General features: G+C 41.0%; 1 protein-coding gene across 1 annotated transcript; it reads right to left on the bottom strand.

Annotated features, from left to right (window-relative positions):
- Window positions 1-6668: 6668 nt before the first annotated feature.
- LOC137275857 (uncharacterized) lies at window positions 6669-7720 on the bottom strand. Its single transcript, XM_067808195.1, has one exon. It carries the CDS (start codon window positions 7659-7661, stop codon window positions 6669-6671), a length of 993 nt encoding a protein of 330 aa, XP_067664296.1. The 5' UTR covers window positions 7662-7720.
- Between the last annotated feature and the right edge of the window lie 13169 nt (window positions 7721-20889).

Below are 20889 nucleotides of genomic sequence, written 5' to 3' on the forward strand. Positions count from 1 at the left end.
TTTCAAAGTTTAATGTCCAGTTTATTTGTTTACAGTACAGAAATATCATTGGAGGGAGAGATGCAGATACATACCATGTTCTAAATCCACAGTGTGACGGACAATATCCAGCGACTGACGTATTCAGCACAGTTGACAGCCGGTATCGCGTCTCCAATGTCGAGATCCTGTACACGATGTGTTATTGATTTATTTTTCTGTTTGTTTCAGAGAATGATTAATAAACTCGTTATTGAACTTATCTCTTTGTGTGATCCTTCTGTATTTCGTTTGTTTGGACATTCGTTATTTGTAAGGTCCGTGTTATGTTGTGGTCGCCGTAGGCAGACTAAAAGGTGGACGTCCACGCATCGCAACGCCAGCGGAAGATAGGTACCTTTGTCATTGAATAAAGAGGGGAAAGTTTCTTTTGGCATTTAGTGTAGTTCTGATTGATTTCTGGTTTACCCTCACCCCAGGAATCCCATATGTAAACTTATGAGAAACACTCAATACTTTATGGCCAAGGCAGACATTGACTTGATATTTGATATTTTGAGATTAAATATTTGAAGTTGTTCATGTAAAGTAACACCATCGACATTCTGTGACCGGTGGCAGTATCCCTTTATTTTGTTCGATTTTTGCTTCCTTGCAATTTTCGACCAGTCTTTGGCTGTTCCATAACAATATACACAGAGTGTCATTCAATTCTGGATATTTTTTCGAACCATTTAAACGTTCATTTAAGGGTCAGCCATTGCAGTAGATTGTGCTAGTGATATGATGTGAAGCACATTTGTCAAGGCAAGACACGTGTCCGATTGTGTCTTCGAAACATGCATTTTCTGTGAAAGAAGTAATTCCTTGGTCTCTTCGAATAAAAGGACAAATTGCTGTTTTCCAACATTCTGTACACTGTGTTTCGTTGTAATACTGGGATGACAGGAGAATGAAGAGTGATATAAGAAGACTGCCCAGCACAGTACGCCTCCATTTTATGATTTTAAGCAGCTGTCAGCTTGATCATGGCACCACGGGGTAGAAGGAAACACATTTCTGCTTTATTGGTCAGACCACACACATATCAGCAAGCATGTACGCACATGCATAGAGTGAAGTTTGTATTTTGATTTCTGGAAAAGCATGTTACCATTAAACGCCGTTGGTTAACAGTCCAGTTTATATCGAAAGTCCGGATATTGGGATAGAACTTGTCATGGACGAACATCGGACACATAATACTCTCTAAACTGGGACCATAGGCCTCTCCCCGACCACTGAATGTCAGTTAGGCCACATGTAAAACTAGTCTTGTTTCTAATTACAGGCCGACCCACACAGTCGACCCGACCTTAAGATTTGTTTCATCTCTTACACTAGAGAAAATGCAACTTTGACTCTCAGAATTTTTTACGAATCTTTAATACCTCTAAACTTTGATTTTCTATTGGAGTTAAGGTGTAAATCATCCCCGAAATCAAGGAGTTTGGGGTTTGAAATAAAAGGACTGTTAAGATATAACAACCCCCATCCCCACTCCACTCAATCCATATTTGTTTGAAAACGTTTCGAAACAAGAATAATTTCATTCCGTGTCCGCACAATGCTATCTTGTACAATTTCATCAGCACCAATGCCTGGTAAATTTGGGCTGTTGAAGAAATGATTATTTACACTCGTTGTCAGCGATACGCCCCCTCAACCACATGTAATATACATTTCACCCTTTTTCTTACAAGTCTATTGACCAAATAGCGGTAGCGCTACACCAGTGACACCAGTTGAACCGATCACTAGTGGTACAAGAAACCCAAGGAAACTGAGAGTTATCTCCCTTCCGATTGTGCCGGTCGTCGCGTAGCTACCGATCTCTGCAAAACGACGCCATTGTTGTTGCTTGTACATCTCTGCCATATCACGCCATTGTTGGTCAGTTTCTACCTTGTAGTTTGACGATCACTTGAGCTTTTCTCCATACTGTCCAGCAGTTACGTTCAAGGTACCAAATGAATCACACTTTAATGAGTTTGTTTCAGTGTCTTGTTAAATCTGGCGCCCAGCCGATGTGGTATCTTTACTAACGATGTTAGCATTTTTGTTGTTCATGTTTGGAAAGACCCGTGACAGTACTACGTTGATCAATATACTTAAACGGCTTCTTTGATACAGTAAACGTGTTCCTAATGTTTATAACATCTGAGTTTAGAGGTTTACTTATGATGTCGAATCCTGATCAGGGGCTGATGTGTAACTAACATTCGTTCATCGCCTAAATGCAGGAGATTCTATTGCATCAAACAAACATTGATACAAATACATAATAGTACGTCTCCAATGCCTACTTATACATAACTATGGTAAACAGTGTGTTTTTTTATTTCAAGAATTCTCATCACATCTCTACTGCACAGACGCCATGTTTCACCTGTCGCTCACCCCTGCTGTCACTCCCGTCCAACGTCGAGTAGGTTTTCTTGGGTTTTAGAAACAAACAGTGTAAAAGTAAAATAATGAAAGAGAAAGTTGTATCAGCTCCTGTCGGGATCTAACATGTAAGTTACTCAGCATTTGTTTTCACACAAATATGCCCTGTGTTCAAGTGTTCATGTTCCATAAGGTGTTAGATCAGTCCCAGTATGCAACACAACCTTCGTGTCAGCCATGTCTGATTATTTCTCTCATTCCACTTCCCTCCCCACCAGCGTCCTTGTGTGTTCCACCCTGAACCCCTGTCCAACCTTCCCACCACCCACATCTCTGTCCCCGACCCAGTTCCCGCCTCTGTTTCTGTCAACATCACCGGCCAAGTTATTGTGCCTGACACTGACTTTGTGGAGATAGATCTCGGAACTGAGGCAGACACACTACCCCTCTCACCCCAGTCCTTCCTGAGGGCCTTGCTGTCCCGTTTCATTCGTCTGGTTAAGAGAGTCTTCACCTCCAACAAAAACGACCTTTAAAGTGACATTTTGTGGGATAGTTGTGGCAATTTAGTCACAAACAACACCTGTTATTTTTTTCCATTTGGTTGTTATTTTGTCAGTAAACCTGGTTTTGTTTGTTCAGATTGTTGTTTGCTGCATTTTTGTTTTAAAAGTAGGGGCTATGTTATATGATGGATCACAATCAAGCATAACCCCAAGCTTCCAGTGACAAAACAGAATCCGACCACTTAAATTCCCAATATATTGCTGTACGTATTGCCAAATTGATAGGTGGATCGCATTATACTGAAGTGAAGTTTATTTGTCAGTACACAGCCCGATCAAGCATACACGCTACAGTTCCAGTTATTACAAACCACAAGTGATTTATAGCAGGAATGAAGCGTTACAGTTTACAGCCTATTGGGGTATTTAGACAGTCGCTGATTGTCATCGTGTTCAGGGTGGTGCAAGATCATCTCGACCACAGGGCAGGCATCCGCTTGTTTGTGATTAGTTCAGAATGACGTTAGATTTTTAACATTTACATTCTATGGATCCGTTTCCAGTTGCTGTGAGTTCGGAAACTTTCCAGTTTCAAAGTTTAATGTCCAGTTTATTTGTTTACAGTACAGAAATATCATTGGAGGGAGAGATGCAGATACATACCATGTTCTAAATCCACAGTGTGACGGACAATATCCAGCGACTGACGTATTCAGCACAGTTGACAGCCGGTATCGCGTCTCCAATGTCGAGATCCTGTACACGATGTGTTATTGATTTATTTTTCTGTTTGTTTCAGAGAATGATTAATAAACTCGTTATTGAACTTATCTCTTTGTGTGATCCTTCTGTATTTCGTTTGTTTGGACATTCGTTATTTGTAAGGTCCGTGTTATGTTGTGGTCGCCGTAGGCAGACTAAAAGGTGGACGTCCACGCATCGCAACGCCAGCGGAAGATAGGTACCTTTGTCATTGAATAAAGAGGGGAAAGTTTCTTTTGGCATTTAGTGTAGTTCTGATTGATTTCTGGTTTACCCTCACCCCAGGAATCCCATATGTAAACTTATGAGAAACACTCAATACTTTATGGCCAAGGCAGACATTGACTTGATATTTGATATTTTGAGATTAAATATTTGAAGTTGTTCATGTAAAGTAACACCATCGACATTCTGTGACCGGTGGCAGTATCCCTTTATTTTGTTCGATTTTTGCTTCCTTGTAATTTTCGACCAGTCTTTGGCTGTTCCATAACAATATACACAGAGTGTCATTCAATTCTGGATATTTTTTCGAACCATTTAAACGTTCATTTAAGGGTCAGCCATTGCAGTAGATTGTGCTAGTGATATGATGTGAAGCACATTTGTCAAGGCAAGACACGTGTCCGATTGTGTCTTCGAAACATGCATTTTCTGTGAAAGAAGTAATTCCTTGGTCTCTTCGAATAAAAGGACAAATTGCTGTTTTCCAACATTCTGTACACTGTGTTTCGTTGTAATACTGGGATGACAGGAGAATGAAGAGTGATATAAGAAGACTGCCTTTCAAGAGACGTCCCAGCACAGTACGGCTCCATTTTATGATTTTAAGCAGCTGTCAGCTTGATCATGGCACCACGGGGTAGAAGGAAACACATTTCTGCTTTATTGGTCAGACCACACACATATCAGCAAGCATGTACGCACATGCATAGAGTGAAGTTTGTATTTTGATTTCTGGAAAGCATGTTACCGTTACACGCCGTTGGTTAACAGTCCAGTTTATATCGAAAGTCCGGATATTGGGATAGAACTTGTCATGGACGAACATCGGACACATAATACTCTCTAAACTGGGACCATAGGCCTCACCCCGACCACTGAATGTCAGTTACGCCACATGTAAAACTAGTCTTGTTTCTAATTACAGGCCGACCCACACAGTCGACCCGACCTTAAGTTTTGTTTCATCTCTTACACTAGAGAAAATGCAACTTTGACTCTCAGAATTTTTTACGAATCTTTAATACCTCTAAACTTTGATTTTCTATTGGAGTTAAGGTGTAAATCATCCCCGAAATCAAGGAGTTTGGGGTTTGAAATAAAAGGACTGTTAAGATATAACAACCCCCACCCCACCCCGCTCAATCCATATTTGTTTGAAAACGTTTCGAAACAAGAATAATTTCATTCCGTGTCCGCACAATGCTATCTTGTACAATTTCATCAGCACCAATGCCTGGTAAATTTGGGCTGTTGAAGAAATGATTATTTACACTCGTTGTCAGCGATACGCCCCCTCAACCACATGTAATATACATTTCACCCTTTTTCTTACAAGTCTATTGACCAAATAGCGGTAGCGCTACACCAGTGACACCAGTTGAACCGATCACTAGTGGTACAAGAAACCCAAGGAAACTGAGAGTTATCTCCCTTCCGATTGTGCCGGTCGTCGCGTAGCTACCGATCTCTGCAAAACGACGCCATTGTTGTTGCTTGTACATCTCTGCCATATCACGCCATTGTTGGTCAGTTTCTACCTTGTAGTTTGACGATCACTTGAGCTTTTCTCCATACTGTCCAGCAGTTACGTTCAAGGTACCAAATGAATCACACTTTAATGAGTTTGTTTCAGTGTCTTGTTAAATCTGGCGCCCAGCCGATGTGGTATCTTTACTAACGATATTAGCATTTTTGTTGTTCATGTCTGGAAAGACCCGTGACAGTACTACGTTGATCAATATACTTAAACGTCTTCTTTGATACAGCAAACGTGTTCCTAATGTTTATAACATCTGAGTTTAGAGGTTTACTTATGATGTCGAATCCTGATCAGGGGCTGATGTGTAACTAACATTCGTTCATCGCCTAAATGCAGGAGATTCTACTGCATCAAACAAACATTGATACAAATACATAATAGTACGTCTCCAATGCCTACTTATACATAACTATGGTAAACAGTGTGTTTTTTTATTTCAAGAATTCTCATCACATCTCTACTGCACAGACACCATGTTTCACCTGTCGCTCACCCCTGCTGTCACTCCCGTCCAACGTCGAGTAGGTTTTCTTGGGTTTTAGAAACAAACAGTGTAAAAGTAAAATAATGAAAGAGAAAGTTGTATCAGCTCCTGTCGGGATCTAACATGTAAGTTACTCAGCATTTGTTTTCATACAAATATGCCCTGTGTTCAAGTGTTCATGTTCCATAAGGTGTTAGATCAGTCCCAGTATGCAACACAACCTTCGTGTCAGCCATGTCTGATTATTTCTCTCATTCCACTTCCCTCCCCACCAGCGTCCTTGTGTGTTCCACCCTGAACCCCTGTCCAACCTTCCTACCACCCACATCTCTGTCCCCGACCCAGTTCCCGCCTCTGTTTCTGTCAACATCACCGGCCATGTTATTGTGCCTGACACTGACTTTGTGGAGATAGATCTCGGAACTGAGGCAGACACACTACCCCTCTCGGGTAAACTGCACTTTACGGGTCCCCGGAAGTGTACTTGTCAGACATGCGCAGAAGCCATATTTACATCGAAGCGAGCACTAACGCTGACGCCTTTTTTTGTTCAATTCGTTGACTAACTATCGCTACTTTTTGGTATTGTTTTACCTTAAAATAATTAGAAAGGGGGGTTTTAGGGGGGCAATTGCCCCCCTAATTTATTTTTATCATGATACATATTATTTATCATTTATTTTCCATTCCTATTAAACAAAGAAGGTAAGTTTATCTCATTTAATATCAAAACGCTTCACTTACCTTATAAGAACAAATCTCCGCTTGAATTAAATTCATCGTCATTTTCTTTATTTTCAGTTTCAATAATTTTGAAATATTCATGGGGCTTTTGGGGGTCAAACACACGGCGGATAAACGTAAGAAATGTAAGAAAAGGATCATCAGAACAACGTAAATATTTCTTTCTCACGATGTACTCTACAAAATAGCTGTCATACAATCCTTTCGCTGTTCCATACCTGGGCAGGGACGCTTTCACCGCTCTCCATGTACTCTCAATTTTATTAGTGCACGCACCATTCTCCGCATTCACAAACTCCTTACTGTGATTCACCGTCACATGCTCATAACCCATTTCATTCAGTCTTGAATACGCCTTCCAACAATCGGAATGAATTACTGATCCCGGTCGCACCCACTTTCTAAGCACACTCAAAAGGGTATCTGCATCACGCTTCTCCACAACTTCCAAAAACATCCTATTACTTTCTTTCTCGATACCCCCAAACACCCACACACCATCCACTCGCCTTCCTCGGTGAAACTTGCGTTTCCCAAACTTACTCTCATCAATCTCCACTTCAATCCCTGGCCCTCCTATCATCTCATTCTCCTCCTCCATCACAAACAAACACACATCTCTGCAATAATTGAACCAATCAACCAAAGTGTGATCAGAACCCAAACGCAACTGAACTTTAACAAAATTCTCTCGCACTTGATAAACCCAATAAAATGTCAATTTCATGATTTCAGTAACGGACAAATGAGACTTAAAAAACCAAGAATCACGCCTTGCTACAATTTTCTGGCTACATTTCTTATTAGAACAACGCCACACATAACCCTCACTCCGACTCGAATCCTTGCGTTTTCCCATACTCCCACTTTCACACTTCACACACTTCCCACTAAAATCTCCAATCAAACCAAACGCTTCCAACCAATCCATCAACTTTCTCTCATCCCTACACAACTCATACAAATCATCATACACCATTCTCCTAACAGCCATTGCTAAGCAAGTGAAATGAACAAAGTTTAAATCAAGCGACAAGCAATAATACAACTCACCAACCGTGCGCGTTAAAGTTGTGGCATTCGTAGTAACCCACTACCTTATTTGGAACATTCGACACGTGCGTCCAGATTTTAACCAATCAGAGAAAAGGAACGTCATGGGGATTTCCCTTCCATTACTAACGATTGCATTCGTGTTTTGGAGCTTCACCAAAATTCGTGTTTAAAACTCTCGTCTTTTAGACGAAGTTTTAAATTAAACTTTTGCCAGTAAACACGAAAATGACCTTTAAAATCGTCTAAAATGCCTCCTAACGGAGATCAGCCCGCTGTCGCGTGCTTTTCTTGTATATTGGACGCGCTGCGCGCGTCGCTTACTGCCAAAGGCAGTAAGCTCGCGCCGAAGGCGCGAGCGTGCTCTATAGAATACATTTCTACTTCCGGGAGCCTGCCGAAGGCAGGGACCCGTAAACTGCAGGTGTCCCCCCCTCTCACCCCAGTCCTTATTGAGGGCCTTGCTGTCCCGTTTCATTCGTCTGGTGAAGAGAGTCTTCACCTCCAACAAAAACGACCTTTAAAGTGACATTTTGTGGGATAGTTTTGGCAATTTAGTCACAAACAACACCTGTTATTTTTTCCATTTGGTTGTTATTTTGTCAGTAAACCTGGTTTTGTTTGTTCAGATTGTTGTTTGCTGCATTTTTGTTTTAAAAGTAGGCGCTATGTTATATGATGGATCACAATCAAGCATAACCCCAAGCTTCCAGTGACAAAACAGAATCCGACCACTTAAATTCCCAATATATTGCTGTACGTATTGCCAAATTGATAGGTGGATCGCATTATACTGAAGTGAAGTTTATTTGTCAGTACACAGCCCGATCAAGCATACACGCTACAGTTCCAGTTATTACAAACCACAAGTGATTTATAGCAGGAATGAAGCGTTACAGTTTACAGCCTATTGGGGTATTTAGACAGTCGCTGATTGTCATCGTGTTCAGGGTGGTGCAAGATCATCTCGACCACAGGGCAGGCATCCGCTTGTTTGTGATTAGTTCAGAATGACGTTAGATTTTTAACATTTACATTCTATGGATCCGTTTCCAGTTGCTGTGAGTTCGGAAACTTTCCAGTTTTAAAGTTTAATGTCCAGTTTATTTGTTTACAGTAGAGAAATATCATTTGAGGGAGAGATGCAGATACATACCATGTTCTAAATCCACAGTGTGACGGACAATATCCAGCGACTGACGTATTCAGCACAGTTGACAGCCGGTATCGCGTCTCCAATGTCGAGATCCTGTACACGATGTGTTATTGATTTATTTTTCTGTTCGTTTCAGAGAATGATTAATAAACTCGTTATTGAACTTATCTCCTTGTGTGATCCTTCTGTATTTCGTTTGTTTGGACATTCGTTATTTGTAAGGTCCGTGTTATGTTGTGGTCGCCGTAGGCAGACTAAAAAGTGGACGTCCACGCATCGCAACGCCAGCGGAAGATAGGTACCTTTGTCATTGAATAAAGAGGGGAAAGTTTCTTTTGGCGTTTAGTGTAGTTCTGATTGATTTCTGGTTTACCCTCACCCCAGGAATCCCATATGTAAACTTATGAGAAACGCTCAATACTTTATGGCCAAGGCAGACATTGACTTGATATTTGATATTTTGAGATTAAATATTTGAAGTTGTTCATGTAAAGTAACACCATCGACATTCTGTGACCGGTGGCAGTATCCCTTTATTTTGTTCGATTTTTGCTTCCTTGTAATTTTCGACCAGTCTTTGGCTGTTCCATAACAATATACACAGAGTGTCATTCAATTCTGGATATTTTTTCGAACCATTTAAACGTTCATTTAAGGGTCAGCCATTGCAGTAGATTGTGCTAGTGATATGATGTGAAGCACATTTGTCAAGGCAAGACACGTGTCCGATTGTGTCTTCGAAACATGCATTTTCTGTGAAAGAAGTAATTCCTTGGTCTCTTCGAATAAAAGGACAAATTGCTGTTTTCCAACATTCTGTACACTGTGTTTCGTTGTAATACTGGGATGACAGGAGAATGAAGAGTGATATAAGAAGACTGCCCAGCACAGTACGCCTCCATTTTATGATTTTAAGCAGCTGTCAGCTTGATCATGGCACCACGGGGTAGAAGGAAACACATTTCTGCTTTATTGGTCAGACCACACACATATCAGCAAGCATGTACGCACATGCATAGAGTGAAGTTTGTATTTTGATTTCTGGAAAGCATGTTACCGTTACACGCCGTTGGTTAACAGTCCAGTTTATATCGAAAGTCCGGATAATGGGATAGAACTTGTCATGGACGAACATCGGACACATAATACTCTCTAAACTGGGACCATAGGCCTCTCCTCGACCACTGAATGTCAGTTAGGCCACATGTAAAACTAGTCTTGTTTCTAATTACAGGCCGACCCACACAGTCGACCCGACCTTAAGATTTGTTTCATCTCTTACACTAGAGAAAATGCAACTTTGACTCTCAGAATTTTTTACGAATCTTTAATACCTCTAAACTTTGATTTTCTATTGGAGTTAAGGTGTAAATCATCCCCGAAATCAAGGAGTTTGGGGTTTGAAATAAAAGGACTGTTAAGATATAACAACCCCCACCCCCACCCCGCTCAATCCATATTTGTTTGAAAACGTTTCGAAACAAGAATAATTTCATTCCGTGTCCGCACAATGCTATCTTGTACAATTTCATCAGCACCAATGCCTGGTAAATTTGGGCTGTTGAAGAAATGATTATTTACACTCGTTGTCAGCGATACGCCCCCTCAACCACATGTAATATACATTTCACCCTTTTTCTTACAAGTCTATTGACCAAATAGCGGTAGCGCTACACCAGTGACACCAGTTGAACCGATCACTAGTGGTACAAGAAACCCAAGGAAACTGAGAGTTATCTCCCTTCCGATTGTGCCGGTCGTCGCGTAGCTACCGATCTCTGCAAAACGACGCCATTGTTGTTGCTTGTACATCTCTGCCATATCACGCCATTGTTGGTCAGTTTCTACCTTGTAGTTTGACGATCACTTGAGCTTTTCTCCATACTGTCCAGCAGTTACGTTCAAGGTACCAAATGAATCACACTTTAATGAGTTTGTTTCAGTGTCTTGTTAAATCTGGCGCCCAGCCGATGTGGTATCTTTACTAACGATGTTAGCATTTTTGTTGTTCATGTCTGGAAAGACCCGTGACAGTACTACGTTGATCAATATACTTAAACGTCTTCTTTGATACAGTAAACGTGTTCCTAATGTTTATAACATCTGAGTTTAGAGGTTTACTTATGATGTCGAATCCTGATCAGGGGCTGATGTGTAACTAACATTCGTTCATCGCCTAAATGCAGGAGATTCTATTGCATCAAACAAACATTGATACAAATACATAATAGTACGTCTCCAATGCCTACTTATACATAACTATGGTAAACAGTGTGTTTTTTTATTTCAAGAATTCTCATCACATCTCTACTGCACAGACACCATGTTTCACCTGTCGCTCACCCCTGCTGTCACTCCCGTCCAACGTCGAGTAGGTTTTCTTGGGTTTTAGAAACAAACAGTGTAAAAGTAAAATAATGAAAGAGAAAGTTGTATCAGCTCCTGTCGGGATCTAACATGTAAGTTACTCAGCATTTGTTTTCATACAAATATGCCCTGTGTTCAAGTGTTCATGTTCCATAAGGTGTTAGATCAGTCCCAGTATGCAACACAACCTTCGTGTCAGCCATGTCTGATTATTTCTCTCATTCCACTTCCCTCCCCACCAGCGTCCTTGTGTGTTCCACCCTGAACCCCTGTCCAACCTTCCCACCACCCACATCTCTGTCCCCGACCCAGTTCCCGCCTCTGTTTCTGTCAACATCACCGGCCATGTTATTGTGCCTGACACTGGCTTTGTGGAGATAGATCTCGGAACTGAGGCAGACACACTACCCCTCTCACCCCAGTCCTTCCTGAGGGCCTTGCTGTCCCATTTCATTCGTCTGGTGAAGAGAGTCTTCACCTCCAACAAAAACGACCTTTAAAGTGACATTTTGTGGGATAGTTGTGGCAATTTAGTCACAAACAACACCTGTTATTTTTTTCCATTTGGTTGTTATTTTGTCAGTAAACCTGGTTTTGTTTGTTCAGATTGTTGTTTGCTGCATTTTTGTTTTAAAAGTAGGCGCTATGTTATATGATGGATCACAATCAAGCATAACCCCAAGCTTCCAGTGACAAAACAGAATCCGACCACTTAAATTCCCAATATATTGCTGTACGTATTGCCAAATTGATAGGTGGATCGCATTATATTGAAGTGAAGTTTATTTGTCAGTACACAGCCCGATCAAGCATACACGCTACAGTTCCAGTTATTACAAACCACAAGTGATTTATAGCAGGAATGAAGCGTTACAGTTTACAGCCTATTGGGGTATTTAGACAGTCGCTGATTGTCATCGTGTTCAGGGTGGTGCAAGATCATCTCGACCACAGGGCAGGCATCCGCTTGTTTGTGATTAGTTCAGAATGACGTTAGATTTTTAACATTTACATTCTATGGATCCGTTTCCAGTTGCTGTGAGTTCGGAAACTTTCCAGTTTTAAAGTTTAATGTCCAGTTTATTTGTTTACAGTAGAGAAATATCATTTGAGGGAGAGATGCAGATACATACCATGTTCTAAATCCACAGTGTGACGGACAATATCCAGCGACTGACGTATTCAGCACAGTTGACAGCCGGTATCGCGTCTCCAATGTCGAGATCCTGTACACGATGTGTTATTGATTTATTTTTCTGTTCGTTTCAGAGAATGATTAATAAACTCGTTATTGAACTTATCTCCTTGTGTGATCCTTCTGTATTTCGTTTGTTTGGACATTCGTTATTTGTAAGGTCCGTGTTATATTGTGGTCGCCGTAGGCAGACTAAAAAGTGGACGTCCACGCATCGCAACGCCAGCGGAAGATAGGTACCTTTGTCATTGAATAAAGAGGGGAAAGTTTCTTTTGGCGTTTAGTGTAGTTCTGATTGATTTCTGGTTTACCCTCACCCCAGGAATCCCATATGTAAACTTATGAGAAACGCTCAATACTTTATGGCCAAGGCAGACATTGACTTGATATTTGATATTTTGAGATTAAATATTTGAAGTTGTTCATGTAAAGTAACACCATCGACATTCTGTGACCGGTGGCAGTATCCCTTTATTTTGTTCGATTTTTGCTTCCTTGTAATTTTCGACCAGTCTTTGGCTGTTCCATAACAATATACACAGAGTGTCATTCAATTCTGGATATTTTTTCGAACCATTTAAACGTTCATTTAAGGGTCAGCCATTGCAGTAGATTGTGCTAGTGATATGATGTGAAGCACATTTGTCAAGGCAAGACACGTGTCCGATTGTGTCTTCGAAACATGCATTTTCTGTGAAAGAAGTAATTCCTTGGTCTCTTCGAATAAAAGGACAAATTGCTGTTTTCCAACATTCTGTACACTGTGTTTCGTTGTAATACTGGGATGACAGGAGAATGAAGAGTGATATAAGAAGACTGCCTTTCAAGAGACGTCCCAGCACAGTACGCCTCCATTTTATGATTTTAAGCAGCTGTCAGCTTGATCATGGCACCACGGGGTAGAAGGAAACACATTTCTGCTTTATTGGTCAGACCACACACATATCAGCAAGCATGTACGCACATGCATAGAGTGAAGTTTGTATTTTGATTTCTGGAAAGCATGTTACCGTTACACGCCGTTGGTTAACAGTCCAGTTTATATCGAAAGTCCGGATATTGGGATAGAACTTGTCATGGACGAACATCGGACACATAATACTCTCTAAACTGGGACCATAGGCCTCACCCCGACCACTGAATGTCAGTTACGCCACATGTAAAACTAGTCTTGTTTCTAATTACAGGCCGACCCACACAGTCGACCCGACCTTAAGATTTGTTTCATCTCTTACACTAGAGAAAATGCAACTTTGACTCTCAGAATTTTTTACGAATCTTTAATACCTCTAAACTTTGATTTTCTATTGGAGTTAAGGTGTAAATCATCCCCGAAATCAAGGAGTTTGGGGTTTGAAATAAAAGGACTGTTAAGATATAACAACCCCCACCCCACCCCGCTCAATCCATATTTGTTTGAAAACGTTTCGAAACAAGAATAATTTCATTCCGTGTCCGCACAATGCTATCTTGTACAATTTCATCAGCACCAATGCCTGGTAAATTTGGGCTGTTGAAGAAATGATTATTTACACTCGTTGTCAGCGATACGCCCCCTCAACCACATGTAATATACATTTCACCCTTTTTCTTACAAGTCTATTGACCAAATAGCGGTAGCGCTACACCAGTGACACCAGTTGAACCGATCACTAGTGGTACAAGAAACCCAAGGAAACTGAGAGTTATCTCCCTTCCGATTGTGCCGGTCGTCGCGTAGCTACCGATCTCTGCAAAACGACGCCATTGTTGTTGCTTGTACATCTCTGCCATATCACGCCATTGTTGGTCAGTTTCTACCTTGTAGTTTGACGATCACTTGAGCTTTTCTCCATACTGTCCAGCAGTTACGTTCAAGGTACCAAATGAATCACACTTTAATGAGTTTGTTTCAGTGTCTTGTTAAATCTGGCGCCCAGCCGATGTGGTATCTTTACTAACGATATTAGCATTTTTGTTGTTCATGTCTGGAAAGACCCGTGACAGTACTACGTTGATCAATATACTTAAACGTCTTCTTTGATACAGCAAACGTGTTCCTAATGTTTATAACATCTGAGTTTAGAGGTTTACTTATGATGTCGAATCCTGATCAGGGGCTGATGTGTAACTAACATTCGTTCATCGCCTAAATGCAGGAGATTCTACTGCATCAAACAAACATTGATACAAATACATAATAGTACGTCTCCAATGCTTACTTATACATAACTATGGTAAACAGTGTGTTTTTTTATTTCAAGAATTCTCATCACATCTCTACTGCACAGACACCATGTTTCACCTGTCGCTCACCCCTGCTGTCACTCCCGTCCAACGTCGAGTAGGTTTTCTTGGGTTTTAGAAACAAACAGTGTAAAAGTAAAATAATGAAAGAGAAAGTTGTATCAGCTCCTGTCGGGATCTAACATGTAAGTTACTCAGCATTTGTTTTCATACAAATATGCCCTGTGTTCAAGTGTTCATGTTCCATAAGGTGTTAGATCAGTCCCAGTATGCAACACAACCTTCGTGTCAGCCATGTCTGATTATTTCTCTCATTCCACTTCCCTCCCCACCAGCGTCCTTGTGTGTTCCACCCTGAACCCCTGTCCAACCTTCCTACCACCCACATCTCTGTCCCCGACCCAGTTCCCGCCTCTGTTTCTGTCAACATCACCGGCCATGTTATTGTGCCTGACACTGACTTTGTGGAGATAGATCTCGGAACTGAGGCAGACACACTACCCCTCTCACCCCAGTCCTTATTGAGGGCCTTGCTGTCCCGTTTCATTCGTCTGGTGAAGAGAGTCTTCACCTCCAACAAAAACGACCTTTAAAGTGACATTTTGTGGGATAGTTTTGGCAATTTAGTCACAAACAACACCTGTTATTTTTTCCATTTGGTTGTTATTTTGTCAGTAAACCTGGTTTTGTTTGTTCAGATTGTTGTTTGCTGCATTTTTGTTTTAAAAGTAGGCGCTATGTTATATGATGGATCACAATCAAGCATAACCCCAAGCTTCCAGTGACAAAACAGAATCCGACCACTTAAATTCCCAATATATTGCTGTACATATTGCCAAATTGATAGGTGGATCGCATTATACTGAAGTGAAGTTTATTTGTCAGTACACAGCCCGATCAAGCATACACGCTACAGTTCCAGTTATTACAAACCACAAGTGATTTATAGCAGGAATGAAGCGTTACAGTTTACAGTCTATTGGGGTATTTAGACAGTCGCTGATTGTCATCGTGTTCAGGGTGGTGCAAGATCATCTCGACCACAGGGCAGGCATCCGCTTGTTTGTGATTAGTTCAGAATGACGTTAGATATTTAACATTTACATTCTATGGATCCGTTTCCAGTTGCTGTGAGTTCGGAAACTTTCCAGTTTCAAAGTTTAATGTCCAGTTTATTTGTTTACAGTACAGAAATATCATTGGAGGGAGAGATACAGATACATACCATGTTCTAAATCCACAGTGTGACGGACAATACCCAGCGACTGACGTATTCAGCACAGTTGACAGCCGGTATCGCGTCTCCAATGTCGAGATCCTGTACACGATGTGTTATTGATTTATTTTTCTGTTTGTTTCAGAGAATGATTAATAAACTCGTTATTGAACTTATCTCCTTGTGTGATCCTTCTGTATTTCGTTTGTTTGGACATTCGTTATTTGTCAGGTTCGTGTTATGTTGTGGTCGCCGTAGGCAGACTAAAAAGTGGACGTCCACGAATCGCAACGCCAGCGGAAGATAGGTACCTTTGTCGTTGAATAAAGAGGGGAAAGTTTCTTTTGGCGTTTAGTGTAGTTCTGATTGATTTCTGGTTTACCCTCACCCCAGGAATCCCATATGTAAACTTATGAGAAACACTCAATACTTTATGGCCAAGGCAGACATTGACTTGATATTTGATATTTTGAGATTAAATATTTGAAGTTGTTCATGTAAAGTAACACCATCGACATTCTGTGACCGGTGGCAGTATCCCTTTATTTTGTTCGATTTTTGCTTCCTTGTAATTTTCGACCAGTCTTTGGCTGTTCCATAACAATATACACAGAGTGTCATTCAATTCTGGATATTTTTTCGAACCATTTAAACGTTCATTTAAGGGTCAGTCATTGCAGTAGATTGTGCTAGTGATATGATGTGAAGCACATTTGTCAAGGCAAGACACGTGTCCGATTGTGTCTTCGAAACGTGCATTTTCTGTGAAAGAAGTAATTCCTTGGTCTCTTCGAATAAAAGGACAAATTGCTGTTTTCCAACATTCTGTACACTGTGTTTCGTTGTAATACTGGGATGACAGGAGAATGAAGAGTGATATAAGAAGACTGCCTTTCAAGAGACGTCCCAGCACAGTACGCCTCCATTTTATGATTTTAAGCAGCTGTCAGCTTGATCATGGCACCACGGGGTAGAAGGAAACACATTTCTGCTTTATTGGTCAGACCACACACATATCAGCAAGCATGTACGCACATGCATAGAGTGAAGTTTGTATTTTGATTTCTGGAAAGCATGTTACCGTTACACGCCGTTGGTTAACAGTCCAGTTTATATCGAAAGTCCGGATATTGGGATAGAACTTGTCATGGACGAACATCGGACACATAATACTCTCTAAACTGGGACCATAGGCCTCACCCCGACCACTGAATGTCAGTTACGCCACATGTAAAACTAGTCTTGTTTCTAATTACAGGCCGACCCACACAGTCGACCCGACCTTAAGATTTGTTTCATCTCTTACACTAGAGAAAATGCAACTTTGACTCTCAGAATTTTTTACGAATCTTTAATACCTCTAAACTTTGACTTTCTATTGGAGTTAAGGTGTAAATCATCCCCGAAATCAAGGAGTTTGGGGTTTGAAATAAAAGGACTGTTAAGATATAACAACCCCCACCCCACCCCGCTCAATCCATATTTGTTTGAAAACGTTTCGAAACAAGAATAATTTCATTCCGTGTCCGCACAATGCTATCTTGTACAATTTCATCAGCACCAATGCCTGGTAAATTTGGGCTGTTGAAGAAATGATTATTTACACTCGTTGTCAGCGATACGCCCCCTCAACCACATGTAATATACATTTCACCCTTTTTCTTACAAGTCTATTGACCAAATAGCGGTAGCGCTACACCAGTGACACCAGTTGAACCGATCACTAGTGGTACAAGAAACCCAAGGAAACTGAGAGTTATCTCCCTTCCGATTGTGCCGGTCGTCGCGTAGCTACCGATCTCTGCAAAACGACGCCATTGTTGTTGCTTGTACATCTCTGCCATATCACGCCATTGTTGGTCAGTTTCTACCTTGTAGTTTGACGATCACTTGAGCTTTTCTCCATACTGTCCAGCAGTTACGTTCAAGGTACCAAATGAATCACACTTTAATGAGTTTGTTTCAGTGTCTTGTTAAATCTGGCGCCCAGCCGATGTGGTATCTTTACTAACGATATTAGCATTTTTGTTGTTCATGTCTGGAAAGACCCGTGACAGTACTACGTTGATCAATATACTTAAACGTCTTCTTTGATACAGCAAACGTGTTCCTAATGTTTATAACATCTGAGTTTAGAGGTTTACTTATGATGTCGAATCCTGATCAGGGGCTGATGTGTAACTAACATTCGTTCATCGCCTAAATGCAGGAGATTCTACTGCATCAAACAAACATTGATACAAATACATAATAGTACGTCTCCAATGCCTACTTATACATAACTATGGTAAACAGTGTGTTTTTTTATTTCAAGAATTCTCATCACATCTCTACTGCACAGACACCATGTTTCACCTGTCGCTCACCCCTGCTGTCACTCCCGTCCAACGTCGAGTAGGTTTTCTTGGGTTTTAGAAACAAACAGTGTAAAAGTAAAATAATGAAAGAGAAAGTTGTATCAGCTCCTGTCGGGATCTAACATGTAAGTTACTCAGCATTTGTTTTCATACAAATATGCCCTGTGTTCAAGTGTTCATGTTCCATAAGGTGTTAGATCAGTCCCAGTATGCAACACAACCTTCGTGTCAGCCATGTCTGATTATTTCTCTCATTCCACTTCCCTCCCCACCAGCGTCCTTGTGTGTTCCACCCTGAACCCCTGTCCAACCTTCCTACCACCCACATCTCTGTCCCCGACCCAGTTCCCGCCTCTGTTTCTGTCAACATCACCGGCCATGTTATTGTGCCTGACACTGACTTTGTGGAGATAGATCTCGGAACTGAGGCAGACACACTACCCCTCTCACCCCAGTCCTTATTGAGGGCCTTGCTGTCCCGTTTCATTCGTCTGGTGAAGAGAGTCTTCACCTCCAACAAAAACGACCTTTAAAGTGACATTTTGTGGGATAGTTTTGGCAATTTAGTCACAAACAACACCTGTTATTTTTTCCATTTGGTTGTTATTTTGTCAGTAAACCTGGTTTTGTTTGTTCAGATTGTTGTTTGCTGCATTTTTGTTTTAAAAGTAGGCGCTATGTTATATGATGGATCACAATCAAGCATAACCCCAAGCTTCCAGTGACAAAACAGAATCCGACCACTTAAATTCCCAATATATTGCTGTACATATTGCCAAATTGATAGGTGGATCGCATTATACTGAAGTGAAGTTTATTTGTCAGTACACAGCCCGATCAAGCATACACGCTACAGTTCCAGTTATTACAAACCACAAGTGATTTATAGCAGGAATGAAGCGTTACAGTTTACAGTCTATTGGGGTATTTAGACAGTCGCTGATTGTCATCGTGTTCAGGGTGGTGCAAGATCATCTCGACCACAGGGCAGGCATCCGCTTGTTTGTGATTAGTTCAGAATGACGTTAGATATTTAACATTTACATTCTATGGATCCGTTTCCAGTTGCTGTGAGTTCGGAAACTTTCCAGTTTCAAAGTTTAATGTCCAGTTTATTTGTTTACAGTACAGAAATATCATTGGAGGGAGAGATACAGATACATACCATGTTCTAAATCCACAGTGTGACGGACAATACCCAGCGACTGACGTATTCAGCACAGTTGACAGCCGGTATCGCGTCTCCAATGTCGAGATCCTGTACACGATGTGTTATTGATTTATTTTTCTGTTTGTTTCAGAGAATGATTAATAAACTCGTTATTGAACTTATCTCCTTGTGTGATCCTTCTGTATTTCGTTTGTTTGGACATTCGTTATTTGTCAGGTTCGTGTTATGTTGTGGTCGCCGTAGGCAGACTAAAAAGTGGACGTCCACGAATCGCAACGCCAGCGGAAGATAGGTACCTTTGTCGTTGAATAAAGAGGGGAAAGTTTCTTTTGGCGTTTAGTGTAGTTCTGATTGATTTCTGGTTTACCCTCACCCCAGGAATCCCATATGTAAACTTATGAGAAACACTCAATACTTTATGGCCAAGGCAGACATTGACTTGATATTTGATATTTTGAGATTAAATATTTGAAGTTGTTCATGTAAAGTAACACCATCGACATTCTGTGACCGGTGGCAGTATCCCTTTATTTTGTTCGATTTTTGCTTCCTTGTAATTTTCGACCAGTCTTTGGCTGTTCCATAACAATATACACAGAGTGTCATTCAATTCTGGATATTTTTTCGAACCATTTAAACGTTCATTTAAGGGTCAGTCATTGCAGTAGATTGTGCTAGTGATATGATGTGAAGCACATTTGTCAAGGCAAGACACGTGTCCGATTGTGTCTTCGAAACGTGCATTTTCTGTGAAAGAAGTAATTCCTTGGTCTCTTCGAATAAAAGGACAAATTGCTGTTTTCCAACATTCTGTACACTGTGTTTCGTTGTAATACTGGGATGACAGGAGAATGAAGAGTGATATAAGAAGACTGCCTTTCAAGAGACGTCCCAGCACAGTACGCCTCCATTTTATGATTTTAAGCAGCTGTCAGCTTGATCATGGCACCACGGGGTAGAAGGAAACACATTTCTGCTTTATTGGTCAGACCACACACATATCAGCAAGCATGTACGCACATGCATAGAGTGAAGTTTGTATTTTGATTTCTGGAAAGCATGTTACCGTTACACGCCGTTGGTTAACAGTCCAGTTTATATCGAAAGTCCGGATATTGGGATAGAACTTGTCATGGACGAACATCGGACACATAATACTCTCTAAACTGGGACCATAGGCCTCACCCCGACCACTGAATGTCAGTTACGCCACATGTAAAACTAGTCTTGTTTCTAATTACAGGCCGACCCACACAGTCGACCCGACCTTAAGATTTGTTTCATCTCTTACACTAGAGAAAATGCAACTTTGACTCTCAGAATTTTTTACGAATCTTTAATACCTCTAAACTTTGACTTTCTATTGGAGTTAAGGTGTAAATCATCCCCGAAATCAAGGAGTTTGGGGTTTGAAATAAAAGGACTGTTAAGATATAACAACCCCCACCCCACCCCGCTCAATCCATATTTGTTTGAAAACG

Source organism: Haliotis asinina, chromosome 1, assembly GCF_037392515.1.
Source record: "Haliotis asinina isolate JCU_RB_2024 chromosome 1, JCU_Hal_asi_v2, whole genome shotgun sequence".
In the NCBI taxonomy this organism is placed as follows: domain Eukaryota; kingdom Metazoa; phylum Mollusca; class Gastropoda; order Lepetellida; family Haliotidae; genus Haliotis; species Haliotis asinina.